Source organism: Schistosoma mansoni, assembly GCF_000237925.1.
Source record: "Schistosoma mansoni, WGS project CABG00000000 data, supercontig 0142, strain Puerto Rico, whole genome shotgun sequence".
NCBI lineage: Eukaryota > Metazoa > Platyhelminthes > Trematoda > Strigeidida > Schistosomatidae > Schistosoma > Schistosoma mansoni.
In genome coordinates, this window is record NW_017386042.1 from 674356 (window position 1) to 691558 (window position 17203).

The 17203-nt window shown below is 39.7% G+C and overlaps 1 protein-coding gene across 2 annotated transcripts in view; it reads left to right on the top strand.

Moving 5' to 3' along the window:
* Nucleotides 1-9635: 9635 nt before the first annotated feature.
* Nucleotides 9636-17203, top strand: part of Smp_120080.1 (nitrilase-related) — a gene marked incomplete at both ends in the record, with an annotated part of 16847 nt that continues 9279 nt past the window's right edge. For both annotated transcript variants that reach the window (XM_018800053.1, XM_018800064.1), the window contains 4 exons: nucleotides 9636-9782; nucleotides 10092-10199; nucleotides 11415-11588; nucleotides 16452-16698. In XM_018800053.1, the coding sequence (XP_018646574.1) occupies nucleotides 9636-9782; nucleotides 10092-10199; nucleotides 11415-11588; nucleotides 16452-16698 (676 nt within the window). The remainder of the gene's footprint in view (nucleotides 9783-10091; nucleotides 10200-11414; nucleotides 11589-16451; nucleotides 16699-17203) is intronic.

Here is a 17203-nt window from a genome sequence, read left to right on the forward strand (position 1 = left end):
AAAACTATCATGAAATGAAATATTACAATCTAAAAGGCATCAAAAAGAATAAAAATAACGTATAAGTAAGGAAAACATTAAGAAGTTATGGATGTATGCATGGAGGGATTTTCACATACGAAACGTTCGAAAAGGATCTTACATCTTAATAATGGACCGTATTTAGTAGAAGGTGAAAGTCAATCAAGGATATGCCTTTAGAATCGGCCACAGGAGAGTATACATTCATACTTGCTCAGAAAGGTTGTCAATCGATATTTCAATTCTCTGACTGCTAGTCACTGGCGAGGAATCTTGGGGTACATGATTCGCTCTATCCGTCAGGTATTAAGTCTCTTGGTAAATGAACTTCAGTGATAGGGGCGAGTATTGTTTCCGATCGACCCCTGGTTCCTATTACGGACAGCCTGAGTGATGTCGAGGTGTTAACACTGCCCTAGCTGTTATTGTTCAGAGGGGATGTAAGAGGATTCTTTGGTATTGTGCCAAGAAACAGATTCTCTAAAGGATGGAAACAGGCGAATGGTTTGGCGCAAGTATTCTGGAAGTGGTCGTCCAAAGGATATATTTCCTTGTTACGATGAAGATACAGATAGGCTCAATTGGAGAGAAGTATAATAGTGAATTGGTAGCGATGTCCTGATTTCTTAGAGAGAGATAAGTAGCCTTTGGGTCCCATGCAAACAGTAGTACCTAGTAAGCATGTATTAGTAAGACAAGTAGACCTGAGGACAGAAATGGGAATTTCAGTAAGAGATATTAAAAAACTATGTCTTCATGAAGTAGTAGACAGTAGATGGCTGGTCAAACTCCCGGGCTTAAACTTGCGAAATGGTTCTTGGGACTATTTCGTAAGAAAACCTTCCCTTTTGCATCATGATAGGGTGATTTAATTCTAAAAATTTAAGTTGTTGTAGTGGTAGGCAATACTATCCTCACATATGTAGCCGCCAATAAATCCCCAAGATAAATAGTTCCGTAAGTCTTCGACATCTGGTACTGACCGCACCTAGCTGAAAGTGCTCGGTCACACAGCAGATCACGAGTAGGTGCGCCATGCTCAACTTCTCCTACAACAACTAGCTGGCTTAGATCAGTCACTTCTAGATGTATCTGTATTCTATCAAATGGGTCTTCGAACCTCTTCGCTTTTAACTTCTAATTTGACTGGGTTGGCATATTTATATTATAAAGGTGTTAATAGTTAAGGCGTTGTCAAACTCCGAATACTTGTGGCATCTTTACATATTTATTGCAGATGGTTGCACGATGTCTTAGATCTTCCCTGTACTCCAGTAAAAAATGAGTACATGTACCGCGATAGTTTCAGAAACTCTAGTACCATGAGACAAACGCACTTAGACCATGAGTTATACAAACGAACAAATAACTACCAAATTGTAACTAGTAGAATCGAGCAGTTAGACTGCCGCCCACTGAACATTCTCTAAACCCTGAAACGCTACTGAAACAGTAAAAAGTAAGAGCAAAGAAGTTACTCAGTTTATAAAAACTCGTCGCAAGGATATTGGACATCGGTTTGGACACTGAAGGGCGCGTTGGATGTTGATCACAAATCACTATATTGTCTTATGCGATTTACTCTGCGTAAATCAATCGTGGGTATTGTTCACGTTGCCAACTCATCAAGAATAACACTGCTGCGAAACATGACAACAAAAGTTGGTGTAGTTCAAATGCAATCAACAGCGGACAAGGAACGGAACTTCGAGCAGGCGGTTAAGTATATTAACCAGGCCAAATCATCAGGAGTCAAGGTGAGTCTAAATATTGAACATCTTATCATTAATAGCAATTCAGATCGTTTTTCTCCCTGAATGTTTTGACTTTGTTGGTCGGTCACGTGAAGAAACACTCGGTCTTTCAGAAATGTTAGACGGACCTTTGATCACAAAATACCGTGCCTTAGCTGCTCAAGAAAGCCTTTGGATTAGTCTTGGTGGTGCTCATATTAGGGTAAGCAATGTGAAATCTTTCAAATGACTAAGTTATCTATCGATTATTCGGCACCTCTGCATATTCTTTATATGAAGTTAATGCATACTACGATACACTTTTTCTCTGATGTCCCGGTACGACCGAGGGTGGGAAGAGTCAGCTCTCCCTCTCAACATGCTCTCATATGGCTACGCGTATACAGCCACTGCCAGGGAAGTCCTACTTGCTACCTTCTCGCGGCGGAGGTGGTGTTCACGACATTGAGTACGAAAAGCGAATGTGGCGAGACTATAATTTATTGACGACCTTTGAACGGATCTTAAATGACCTTGAGAAATATTAGCTAATCAAGAAATGGTTAGTATAGAGTAAAAATATATTATACAAAACCAAAGAATTGAGGTGGATACACTTCGTTTATTTGGTCCAAAAACTTGTCAAGGTTAGGAAGAGGTTTAAAGGTTTTAAAATCGTAATGCATACGGTAGGGGAACTCATCCATATGGCTTCATAAAAATCGATCGCTGGAGCCATGATAAGGTCACAAGAACCCTCTCGGCCTCCACCATATAGCTTCAATATTGTTTGTGTGTACTACGGTTGTGAGATGGTGGAGAAGATATGTAACTCAGGTGGGCGATACTGATGTAGGTTTGTTCTCTAAGCTGGATGGTTTGGTCGTGGAGCAGTGCAACACAATCAAAGCACGAAAAAATAAAGAAAAACACCTGAAAACCATTCTTCAAAAGAACGGTTACCCAATCAGTTTCATCAAAAAAATACAAGTCGCACACATCATCAGTAACGAAATCAAGTATAAAAATCAACAAAAGGATCACCCTACCATACATGAAAGGCATATCGGAAACAACAAAAAGGCTGCTGAAAACCTTCGGAATAAGTGTAGCCCACAAACCAACAAAATCCCTCCACTCAGTCTTATGCAAACCAAAGGATGAAATGGCAAAAGAAGACAAAACAAACATCATCTACAGGATAAATTGTACCAACTGTGACAAACACTACATCGGACAAAGCGGACGCCCCCTGCATCTTCGCCTACATGAACATCAATTAGCAGTCAAACGCCACGACATTTCACTCATATCAATACACGTGGACAACTACGAACATACATTCGACTGGGAAAATGTGTAGATTTTGGACAAAGGCAATTCCAAAAACACCAGAGAATTTTTAGAAGCTTGGCACTCAGGTCAATCAGCAATAAACAAGCATATTGAAATCAATCCAATTTATCAACCAATAGAGAAAATTATGCAGCAACATAGGAACAAAAATCAAACCAATAGGAGATACAACCAAAACAAAGAAATAAACAATGACAGATTTAAGGTCAATAAGAACCAATCAATATCAAGGTGCGCAGGACAAGCTGTGGATCGCATGTGGAGAAATTCAAACACTTCACTTCTAACCGAAGTTTGTGCCGATGATGTCGTTCAAAAGGACGACGAAAACTCCGGTTGTATAAATTTATCATGTTATTATGGATATGTCCCTACAAAACTCATACCACTGAACAGCCGAAGTTTCAGTGACATCTGCGATTATTGCAATCAATGTTACTGGTGCTTTTATTATACAGTTCGCGGCAATTATTATAATATGCCTTAGTCTCAATCTGGATCTAGTGAAAGAAGTGCCTATTCTAGCAAATATCTTCCTCCAACATATGTTACAACCGGTTTAGTGGGTACAGAAGGTTTACATAGCGGAGTTGAAAAACCCTGATTCCAAACCAATGGTGCACATGGGCTCCAGTATCCTGAGGGAACAAACAGTATGGACCTATTGTTGGTCATCGGCTACCATGGTACTGCATCTCCTAACGTTGCTCCACTGCCTTGTAGATTAGACCTCTAGGTCAAAGGCTCGAAGAGTGTTGTCGTAAGAAACCACCTACTTCGGTTTGGGTGCTCGGACAGTATTCCATGTATGTTTGATACTTCTTTTTACCAATTTTTATGTCTAAATAAATAAATATAAAATATACACCTTGCTTACTCCACATCTACGTTTGACCTCAAAGCCAATAGACATGTAAAGTAAAAAGCCACCCTAAACAATGTAACATCATAGAATTAAGTAGTTGTCGGTTTATTGTTTCGACCAATTTGCGCACGGAAAGCTTGATTTTATTCCATTTTAAAATCTATTGTGATTGTGCATCGGTACCAACTCAGTCAAAACGAAAAGTGACTTGGTTTTGTGCACAGTATAATAGGTAACAGCCTTGATTTTACATAATGTACGGGGACTGTGAGGACTACATTTGTGTGACATCTAGGATGCTTATGATCAGTTATACGAATTTATTTCTGATCACCGAAAGGACGGGTAACAGTTTGTAAGTTCATACACAATAAGCCTCTAAGGGCGATTAAGACTGTAAACAACACAGTGATCAGTGAGTTTTTGTTCCACTGTTGTTCAAAGTAAACTGTCAAATAAACCACAGCGATTTGGTGAGCAATGGATGTTGTGGCGATACGAATATGTCGAAATGGATCATGATTCTCATGCCCAACTTTCCTATTTTATCTCACCAGCTTCCTTTTCCCCTTCAGTAAATTTATAGGCTACAGGGCACATTCTATGGAACTATTTATGGTTGTAGAAAAAATCCAGCAAGAAGCTTATTATCATTTATGTGGTTTTCTCTTGGAACCACTTCACTTCTCTTGACCTAGATATTTTATCTTTAACACCTGGCAGCGTGAGCTCAAGCGTTCATTGGAGTCAGAAGAATAAATAGCAGTTGTGATAAGTTAGTATCTGATCGTGTCACGATTTCAGAAGTTCCTAAAATTCGTAGTATAAATGTGTTCTCGGGTTCGTTGTTGCCAAGGTTCAGCTACTTTGTGCAACATGTCACCAGCTTTATCCACTGAATCCTAGCTAAAAAATCATCCTCAGTAATCTATCAGTCCCGTACGCCGAATGAAAATGATTCACCTGCTACATGAACCCCAACGTATCCAGAAGAATATTTTTACCATAAGCCTTTAAACTGTTCTCGCTGTAGGGTCAAGAATGTGTTTCCACAGTTACTGTTTAAAATGATTCATCTGAAGGTTTATGTATACCTATCACGAGTCGTATTACTGAGAACTAAGAGTTATAACAAATACAGATGTCGGCCAGTTAATCAGTCATAGACAATATAGCACCTAATACAATTATGCTCTTGTATAGGTTAACACTTAACATCTGAGCAACAGGAGGAAGTTAAAAGAATGAGCATTAAGTAAGTCAAGGTAGTGACGTCGGTTATAGTGAAATCAAAAAAGTCGGGAATCTTGAAATAATAAACAACATTGAAGTACGGCTGAGAGTGGAGAGGGGCCGCCCTCACTCTCAAAATGCTCTCACACGGCCACGCGTATACAGCCTCTGCCAGGGAAGTCCTACTCACCGCCTTCTCGTGGCAGGAGTTTTGTTCACGAAATTGAGAGGACGAAAAGCTAATGTCCGACGCATTAACCGGACCAGTGCACACGGTGAGTCCACCTAGGGGAGTAGGAAAATCCTAATTCCAAACCAGTGGTGCACATAGGCTCCAGGATCCTGATGGAACAAATAGCGTATGAACCGATTATTGGTCACCGGCTACCAAGACTGCCGCTTCTTTTGGAGTACCTCTCTGGGCTTTGATCATGCTCTGGTCTGCGCCAATCTTACCGCACTTTTCAGTAGCCAACGAATTGATCGTCACAAACGGATTGATGTCAGTAAATTGATTGCAACTTCTGTTGCAAGTAAGCAGTGAACCGAGCTAGCTTCTAGGCTAGCTACCATACCACCGAAAAGTATAGATGAGCATTGGTTGAAACTGCATGAAGCCATGAAAATGGCGAGTAAAGCCGCTTGCAGCTTCGCGAAACGTCCCGCTTATAAGCACCGGGTTTCTTCAGGCTCCTTACAACTTATCGAAGCCCGTCGGTCCACTCCTAGTGACCGTGAATTTGACCACAAACGAAAGCTGTTACGTAATGAAATTGAGCAAAGCTTGCGTAAAGACCGAGAAGCCTGGTGGTTGGAGCGTGCTAATGAGCTGGAAGCAGCAGCTGCATCTGGTAACTGCCCGAAGCTCTTCCAACTCATCCGAGCCACTGGCAGCAAGAAGTCTGGTGTGAGTGAAACAATCTGTGAAAATAACGGAATGCTAATCACTAACATCTCTCGACGTCTTGGACGATGGGCAAAATCCTTTGAAGGGCAGTTCAACTGGCCTGCTATTCTGACAACATCGATCAGACTGTCCTGTCCTCCATGGCCGGTGACGACCGCTCCACCAAATGAGGCAGAAGTCCACAAGGAACTCCAACTCTTGAAGCGCTACAAATCACCGGTCCCAGATGACTTACCTCCGGCTCTTTTTAAAGATGGTGGTGACTTTCTGGCTAAGGAATTGACCGCGTTGCTTACAAAGGTATGGGAGCTAGAGTGTTCACGTCATGGAATGAGTCGATAGTTGTCCCTATCTTTGAAAAGGGTTCACGTCGTTACTGTAACAACTATCTGAAGAAACGTCTAGTTCCGATTGCGTCCAAACTATTGGTTTCCGTCATACTTCGTAGGTTCTACAAAACCCAAGAAAGATTGATTCGCGAGGAGCAGGCTGGTTTTTGTTCTGGTTGAGGATGTATTGATCATATCTTCACCCTCCGCCAAATGTTAGAACACCGTCATACTTATCGCAGGCCAACAATCGTAGTGTTTCTTGATATCAGGGCTGCCTTCGATTCGTTGGACAGGACTGTTCTCTGGGATTGTCTATTGAAGAAGGGTGTGCCTGAGAAGTTCATTAACATCCTAAAGGCCCTATATACAAACACCTCAGGCAGAGTGAGAACATACCATCTTTATCCATTGTTCCATTCAAGCAGTGGGGTTAGGCAGGGTTGCCCAATCTCACCATTCCTCTTCAACTATGCCATCAATAACATTCTGGAAACAGCTCTAATGGATGTAAGTAATGACCATGCAATCCGCACTTATGCAGTTGGCAAACAGTGTTCATAGGTATGGTATGTGCTTTGCACTCTCCAAGTGCAAAGTACTTCTACAAGACTGACAGGACCCTGATCCTGTGCTCACCCTGGGTAGTGAGCAGATTGAAGTAGTCGAGAAGTTCGTGTATCTAGGTAGCTGCATAAGTACTTCTGGTGGTGGCGTGAATGATGAGATTGATGCACGTATAATGAAAGCCAGAGCGGCTTATGCCAATCTCGGCCATCTTTGGCGCCTTCGTGATGTTAGTCTGGCTGTAAAAGGTCGGTTCTACAACGCGTCGGTGAGAGCAGTTTTGCCCTATGCTTGTGAAACATGCCCTCTCCAAGTTGAGGATGTTAGACGTCTCTCGATGTTTGATCATTGTTGTCTTCGAAGGATTGCTGACATTCAGTGACAACACCATGTTAGTAATGCAGAGGTTCAGCATCGTGTGTTCGGGCGCAGAGACGACAATCCAATTGGTGTCACCATCTTGAAACATCGACTTCGGTGGCTTGGACATGCTCTACGAATGTCGTCCCAGAGAATTCCTCGTCGTACATAATTTGCCGACTCTGGGACTGGTTGGAAAAAGCAGAGAGGTGGTCTGTGTATGACATGGTGTCGTGGTGTAGAAGAAAGCTGCAAAGGACTGGCTTCTGTTGGTCCTTCCCGACTCCCTGGCTGGGGTCCGAGAGATGGTGCAACACACTGGCTAGAGAAGTTATCAGATGTGGCTCGGAATAGAAGCCAGTGGCGAGCCTGCTGTAACCTCCTTTTACTTCCTTCATAAAAAGTGGTTGTAACTTCCTTAACTGAAAGAATCCTTCTGGTTGTACCTTTCCATCTCCTCCATTATTATTCTTATTATTACACAAACATACACTAATCTGTGGTTGTTATTGTTTTTTTCCTCATACGCACCTTACCTTTTTCTCATCTTATTCTTATTGTTTTTTGTGGCCCATATATATTTGGTGTCGCTTGTCCCAAAATTTGTGTTCAAATAAATAAATAAAATGTAACATAACGTAGTAAATACTCAATGTTTTCGAGGAAATGAGACATAAATGCATCTGTGATGCTCTGACTAGTTTTTGAATCATTTCACTTTAGTTTAACTCAAGCATAGGAAGTCCTTTCACTGTTAAGAATAGAGATGTGTGGGTTTTATCCTGTTTCTTTCACAGTACGCTCTTTTCTACAAGTGAAGACTTTAGTATCCGTCAATCTCAGGTAACTTGTGCTTGCTGTATTCAGGCTGGTATGGGTCATATAAACATGAATCACTTCGATTTATTGAGAATTAAGTTTTGTTTTCTTTCTATGCTACGTGTAACCCTGCTCAGTTACCTTGACTTAAATGGTTTGTGACGACTAGCAGTCCAACTACGATAAAAGGCCATGCATCTTAAAGTCTTTTTAAGAAGACTGCTTTTAGCAGTGTAAAAATATAAAAAATTTCAATTGACTATTCTTAAAATTTGTAAGTTGACTAAACTACCATCAGGACACGTTTTTTGTTTTCAGCCACAGTGTAAATACTTCTCGCGACTAATAACTGTTACCTTGTCTTGTTTTATTTTTGATCACTTGTTAATCCATCAAATAATGTTGAAACGTTTTACAAATATAACTATTAATTTCCATTTCCCTTTTGTTTCCCAATTTATCCAGACCACAGAGAACGATGGTCAGTTGTACAATTCTCATATAGTTATTAATTCAGATGGCCAAATAATGGGCGTTTATCATAAAGTCCATTTATTCGATGCCAATTTAAGTACAAAAGAAACTACACCCAACATAAAAGTTAGTTTCATTCAGTTTTCTCTAACTAATCTTTCTTATCTTTTGTTTTACGTTCATGTACTGGAAATCAATAGTTTAGAAACACTTCATTTCTAATCAATAGGTGGATAGCTTAAATCTGGTTATTTTTACACACGTACTAAGAGTGAGATAAACAGATATTGTCATCATACTGTCATTCGATAATTGACGTTGCACTATCGCTTAATGCTTTATAGTATTTAGTTCCCCAAATGTCATAGTACGGCCGAGAGTGGGTAGAGTTAGCTTTCCTTTTCAAAATGCTCTCAAGTGACTACGCATATACAGCCACTGCCAGGGAAGTCCTACTCACTGCCTTCTCGTGGCGGCGGTGTTGTTAACGACATTAAGAGTACGAAAGGCGAATGTCCGGCAGTTTAACCGGTTTAGTGGGTACGGAGGGTTTACGTAGCGGAGTCAGAAAACCCTGATTCCAAACCAATGGTGCACATGGGCTCCAGTATCCTGAGGGAACAAACAGTATGGACCTATTGTTGGTCATCGGCTACCATGGTACTGCATCTCCTAACGTTGCTCCACTGCCTTATGGATCAGACCTTTGGGTCGAAGACCCCGGGTGTGGCTCCCTAAGGAAACTACTTGCTTCGATCTGGGCACCCGGGCAGTATCACAACCCACACACAAATCAAGTGACTTGTGTGGCGCATATGTATTCGGTGCCCCCTTTTACCTTGTGTTCAAATTAATAAATAAGTATTTAGTCCTGGTCAGGTTCAGCCATGTAGAGTTATACTATCGTAATTTCTTTTGATGTTTCTCTAAGTCGTTTATTATCTGTAAATTTAATTGATATCGCAAATTTTATGTCCGTTATAGGACGCCGATCTGACTTTTTAGAAGGTGACTACGGTATATTTGACATACTTTTAATCTACCCAGTAACAGGAAAAGCGTTTTCTGCGACATTATTCTGCAACCATTTTGTTTTTACTATAGACTTGCCTGTCGAGGTTTGTAATAGAACATGCACTGCCAACCGAATGCAATGTAGTTCTTAAATGTGCGAAAATAGATACCAAATACTCTATATTTTTCCTTTTACTATCGAATTAGGACCACCCAAGTCAATATATCTGCTAGTCACAGTTCATAGCTATTTTATTATAATACAAATTTACCCGACAGACTATTGAATCAGCATCGTCTCGTGTATTTTGTTTATTAGTGTTTGTTACTACATTATCATTTAATTCTGATTCATAATTTTTCGATTATTTACAACTAAACTCACCGATTAAAAAATTCCTTTATTTTTGTAGTCAACATGTACACAATCATCGTTCTTTGAGTCGAAAACGATACGTGCTGGTACCGAGGCTCCAATCGTAATCCAAAACACCCCTGTTGGAAATTTGGGACTAGCTATCGTATGTAAAACGGAGTGATTATTTTATCTGTATCTGACACTTTTTTACTGGTGTTATGTTAAATTCGTCCAAAATCAGTTAGTAACAGGACATCTACACATAATATTATTCGGTAGTATACGTCACCTTTCGATTGGAACTCTAGAATAAAAAATTTCTTAAATGTGTGTTACTCGTGGTTATTCACCTGATGAAAACTACCTAGTTTACAAAAAAACTTTAGTACCTTTACAAGTTCGAAATAATTCCATAGCTAATATTAATAATTATGGATGGGTTCAGGGGGACAACAAATGTAAAAATATCTTTTACCGAATCTATATAGGTTAATATGACTGGATAAGTTTATGGCGCAATTCATCCAGTAAAGACCATCCAATGTGGTATCTTAATATTATAATCTGGAACTTAACATTAGTGACACTGGTAGTTTGATTGATCTTTCGACTGTTAACACCACTAGCCCGTTGTGTCTCAAACAATTTAGGTGGTAATAAAGTTAGATGCTTCAGTTTATGTGCATCGCCTAGCTTCCATTTCTAAAGGTACGAATCGACGTAAAACTTCAAGGATTTCCCAAGCAGTTGCCGTTTCATTAGTGAATTATATGCCTGTTCAGTTCCAATCAGATAGGAAAATGCGATGTTTTGAGAAGTGATTTGTCGTTTTCCAAACTTACTGACTCTCCAAGAACTGTTTCTGACAAATGTTTAAGAAATGATATTGGCACCATCCAAGAGTTATCTTCAGTACGACTGAAATATGTCGGATGACAGACATGGTACACGCTTCTCATAATTTCTTGTACGTCCACTTACTATATTTAAAGCTGCTTACCTAGTTTCGATTAAAGATATTTTATACTGAGCATTCAACTCTTACCGATTCCATTTTGTGAAGACACTAACGCCTAGTATGTAATTTCACAGTCACTTTCAGAATCATGTGGTAGGCTAAAATATCTATCATATGAAGCCTGATAATAGTGACGCTCAGTTGTTCATTATTTATGGATGAGGCGGATTCTGATCCTGTAACTTGGCAGGTGAAATTTAAGTGCCTGCGCGAATGTATGGTTAAGTTTTTGTTACAAGTTCTTTGTCAGATGTGTATTTCACTAGTCCTCTTATAGTTTACGCTCAATCATTAATTAACATTTATAAAGTTCTTTTCAAATAATATAGATATCCTAATTATAAATCAATTTCTTTTTAGTGTTATGACATGCGATTTCCCGAACTGGCGTCTCATCTTCGATATGCTAAGAATGCTCATGTCCTAAGTTATCCATCTGCTTATACTACACGTACAGGAGAAGCTGGTCATTGGCATACGTTGATTCGAGCCAGAGCTATTGAGAATCAGTGTTATGTAGTTGCTGCAGCCCAGGTACCCTATTCATTCCTATGCTTTTCATTCTTCTGATGAACTGTCCCACATAATTTGTACCTTTCTTCTAGTAATTTGATATATTGTTAATTTAACCACCGGAGGTATCCATGTTGGTTGTTTGTTTGAAACCGACTGTTATGCAAGTTTAACTTATGTACATCGTGTTTTCTTGAGATCAATCAAGGCGCATCAATTTTTGGTTTTCACAGTGTATTCTATATTAGTTAGCGAATATCATGGGATTAAGAAGCAGTGTATTGATCCAAAATACATTATCTTGAATGTGTATTGTGACGTGCGGCGTCTGATTTTAATACTAATACGCAATCTCCCACACGAGCTCAATCGGCTACCCAAGGAAAAGACAATGAAAAAGGAAGTTCGATGAGTCGGCATTTCTGTATACTCATGTATATATGTTCGTCCCTTAGAAAATTAAATCAGTAATAATGTATGTGTCATTCCTAATAAAAGTAAGCCGTTTCTTACCCAATCACTTGTCATTTGGCCGATCCTTGAGTGACCCAACCTACCGCTTCTTCTATCTTGACGTGGTCGTCGGTCTTGTTTATCATGATGACTCAACTGAACAACATTAGCTGGAATTTATATTCCTTTAGGCCCTACTATGCCAAGCAGGTCCGTTGGAGAAAGGTTTGACTAAAAGCAGTAACTTAAGGCCCCAGGCGGAAGTTGTACTGCTGACTATAGAGGGGTGTGATAGAAGTAAGGTGTTTACCTTTTGAAGTTCGTAGCTAACACCTTAAAATCTTCCCATAAAAAGGCCATATGTGACCGGCCTCAAGAACTTGGCTCTTGGACTTTGGCTCACCCACCTAGGTCGCTAAGACCATCATTAATTCAGCTTCTTTTTCACGTCTTTTAATAAGAAATATCCTTTCATTGTGTGAGCAACCGAGAAGTGAAAACTGTCGTCATACCTCTAATAGTACCCGTGATCATCTTGTTCACGACTGAACCCCTACCTCACCTATTTATAATTCTCCCATCCCCACAACTAACCATTCTCATTTATCTTTGTCTTCACGCGCCACAGTTGTTAATGATTTGAACTCATGAAATCTTATTCCCAGTTTCTTGAAACTACGCTCTGAACTACATGTTGGAGCGTTTAATATATGCAAACGGAACGATTTACCCTTCAACTATGTAGGGTTTCCACTGCTGATTCCCGCGACATTGCTGGTTTAGGTATAGCACTAAGTTCTAAAGCAGAGCAAGTCCTGCTGGACTGCATTTCAATATACAGTCGTTTGTGCTCTGTTAGACTGATCGGGACGGTAAGAACTCTTAAAGATAGGGACACACGACGTTGCCTTCTTTTTGTCGCTGCCACACTCCACTGGTCGCAGCTCGAATTAAGTTAAAGATGGATTCTATAGGAAGCTATTTAACTCCTTTCAAAAAAGCTAAGCGCTCTGACGTACTAATAGCACCAGGTGATTTTAATGCTCAAGTAGGTGAACGAAACCAAACCGAAGGGCACTTGGACGGATCTTGCGGCTCAGCGAACGGATAATGGTGACAGTCTGTTGCAACTATGCTCAGACAACCGTCTATTTCTAGCAAGCAACAACTTTAGACATAAGGAAAAGCATTTTCTGGCGTGGCGACCCTCACAATCAACTCTATGAACTCAAATAGATCACACTGCGATTAGCCATCGTTGGAGGGGCTCGGTTAAGAACTGTTGCTCATTCTGCAGCTCATCTTTAGACTCGGATCATGCTCTAGTTGGAGCACGCATTTGTGTGTACCTTACTGGACATAGAAAAGTAACAGCAAGAAAACTTTTTAAAGTCCAACTTAATAGTGAAAAATTTAAGAATATTTTTCAGGAACAACTGGAAAAGAAGCCAATCAACTGTGAAAACGATATCCACCCCGATGTAGCATGGTATGATATCCAAAAAGCTGTAGGAACAGCAATGATATTCACTGATAACTTAAACCAAAAGGTTAGAAGGAATCAGTGGATTTTGGCGGCGTTTACAGAACTGGTAGGTGCCCGGAAACTCATCCCGTCTGTCTCTAAACACGATGAGGAGCTGAGGTAGCTTAAATATAGACTGGTAACAAGCCTACGTAATGATCGTGAACGGCAGTGGGTAGCGGAAGCAGAAAAGATGAGAAAGGCAGCAGCGATAGGTAAAAGTAGACAACTGTTCAGACTTGTCAAGTAAATGGCTATTACAAATCCGGTTGTTAGTGAAACTATCTCAGGAAGAGACGGGAATATTATTCATTTTCATCCCAGAAGATTGGATGGATGGGCATAGCACTTTAGGGAACAGTTCAACTGGTCGTCAGCCACACTTCAGTCACCCAACATTTCCGAGTAATCTGAATGGTAAATTGATGTTAGTCATCCAACACTTAGTGAGGTTAAAGAGGCAATGAGTAATCTATAGGGAGAGAAAACACTAAGGCCTGTTGAGTTAACGCTTGTGATTTTTAAGAATGATAATCCAGTTTTAGCAGTTAGATTAATTGAAATCTTAGCTAAAATCTGGGAACTAAACATTATCCCATCTGACTGGTCTCGATCTCTGATCGTCTCAGTCTATAAGAAATGACAATAATCCTCTCGTGACAATCATAGAGGAATCAGTTTGACTGATAGAATGTCTAAAATATTAGCCTCAATAATACGTTGGCAGATTATGGAACACAGACATACTTTTCGACGTCCAACTATAGTTGTATTCCTTGACCTTAAGGCGGCGTTCGACTCTGTTGGTTGTGAGGTCGTGTGGCAATGTCTTTCATCAAAAGTACATTAACTGTGTACAGGCTACCTACTCGAGCACTATTGGTTGAGTCAAGGCTCATGAAGAACTGTTATCGGGATTGGTTACTCCAAGTGATATTCGTCGGGGTTGTCCTCGTCCTCCATTTTTATCTTTGTCATAGAATGCTTTTAGGGATAATATTTCATCGGCTGACTTCTCAAGAGTCAATCTTCTACAGGGAGATTCATTTGTTGACTTAGAACATACAGATGATATAGTTCTGTTTAGTAAGAACGTTTACAAAATGCAGTCGTATGACCACCCTATGCAAGAATGCAAGCGTATTTGGGATAGGGTTTTCTCCCTTCAAATTTAAAATGTTACTTCAAGATTGACTGGCCTCATCGCCTGAATTAGTGATAGAGTGGAATAGTTGAACGTATTGACTGTCTCACTTATCGTGAAAGTCTCATCAGTACTGATAGTTTGGTGTCTGACGAAATCTCGGCACGGATTCAAAAAGCCCGATTGGCTTTTGCCAACTTGCGGCATTTGCAGTGTATGTAAGATATCCGTCTACCAACCAAAAAACGATTTTACGGCTCAGCGGTACGCTGCGTCCTACTTTATGGGTGTGGAACATGACCATTAGTAGTAGAGGATACTCGTGGGCTAGTGGTATTCGATTATATATGTCCACGAAGCATTGCTCCAGCATTTTGGGACCACGGAGTGAGCAATGCATGGGTTAGGAATAGAGTACTTGGTAAGGATGGCGAATCGATTAATGATCTTCAATCAATTTCCCCTTGAACTTTCCAGTCGTTGCTGAATGCTTTTCATCATTTCTTTCTCCGGATCTTTCCCTTTTCCCTTGAGGATCGCATATTAAAACTTGTCTTGTGATGCAGTTTGATGGTTTTGTTCTATCCACATTCAGCATCTTTTCTTAATTTCCTCTTCATCTGGAAGCTGATTTTTTCTCTGTCATAGTAGGTAGTTGCTGATGGTATCCCACCAACGGATGTTGAGTATCTTGCGTAAACAACTGTCTATAAATGCCTACGCAGTTTCGTTGATGGTTGTAGTAATTTTCCAAGTTTCAGTCCCGTACAATAGAACTATCTTGACCATCGTATTGAAGATTCTGACTGTTGTTGGTTGGGACTTGTTTGAAGTTCCAGATATTCTTCCATTGCACCTCCCATGATATTGAAGTCACGGCCTTTTTAATCTCTTTCCAGTCATTCCCCATAGTGGTTCTTTCTAGTAAATCTTTCAAGTCTTGTAACTTGTTACTAAGAACTATAATAAACCAGCTAAGCTTGTTAGGGTCTGGAAGGAAGGCTGTATTAAAATTTCGTAATTCTGTTTGTCTGGTTGCGCGATGCTTCTTTAATTTGATCACCACCGGGTGGTGTTCTGAAGCTATATTGGCTCATTTGTTTGCTCGTATGTCTTTCTTAGACTTTTGGAATTTTTATATACTGATACTTGGTCGACCTAGTTGTCTATATTGTGGTCCGGCGAAACATATGTAAGTTTATGCATACGTTTGTATGAAGAGACCCTACAACCTATAACAATGTTATTGAGACCACATAGACCTACCATTCTCTCTGCTTTCTCCCTGTCCATATCCCCCCCATGGTACGTCTTTACTCATTGTTGTTTTTTCTGGATTTGTTGCTTAGGTTCCCTATCAGAAGGGTCAGGTCTCTTCCTTTTCCAGGATGCACTGCAGTCTCTGATAGACATGGTATTTATCATCGCTTCTGCCATTGGTAGGGATGGGTAGCACTGGATGATATTCACTATAATCCGTTTCTTTATCTCGAAAAATGCTTTGATAATCTCGGAGCCGTATGCTTCTCATCTTATGGACGGTTTTTGTGCCTCTTTCGAGAGCATCAATGCTCCAGGCGAAGTTAAATTGTCAGATATTCAAAATGGAACTCTGTAGTCTTTATCTATTCAAACATCTTGCTATCAATAGTGAATATATCAACTTATGCAAGGATTAAGAGTAATACTTATATTCTTTACGCTATACTCACCGTCCGTATGTATTTTTATGAAAATTTCCTTGTAATTTTTTTGTGTACAGGAAGGTAAACATAACGAAGGACGATCTTCATATGGGCATAGTTTAGTTGTGGATCCTTGGGGTCAAATTATCGCTGAACAAACAAATCCTGGTCCTGGCTTATTAACATGTGAAATAGGTCCATTTACCATGATTAATTCAACAACATCTATTATTCCTAAAATTTATCAAGTAAGAAGATCAATGCCCGTCGAATATCATAGACGATTCGATTTATTTCCAATGTCTGACAGTGGGTATCCTCGTTGTAAGTGTATATATCCAGATTTTAGTTGTTACTTCATTCTTCATTTTACTCAGTAATAGGGAGTTCACAACTGAAAAAATAGTTATATAATTCTACCAAAGTCGTTGTTTTAAGAAGGCTACTACTTTTACTAAAATATTTTAAATTTTTAATGAACTTACTAATGGCGCAGCTTAGTAAAACCAATTAGATCTTATTTTCTATGGCTATGCTCATCACCGACTGATACAAATTAGAAAACTAATAAAACAAATTTAAAGCAATTAGTCCCTTTGATAAATTTGGATAATGTAATAAGAAGACCAAGATTATCAGAACTATGTGATATATTAGCGCAATACATTTCGAACAATCTGATCACACATATACTTGTTAAGAACATTTATATATAAAAATAAATGGTCAACTAGACCGGAACTAGGGGTAAGAATAGACAAGGATAATAATGATAAAATAATGTAAAAACAATTCGACACCTGATCACTCTGGATAATAAGCATATATT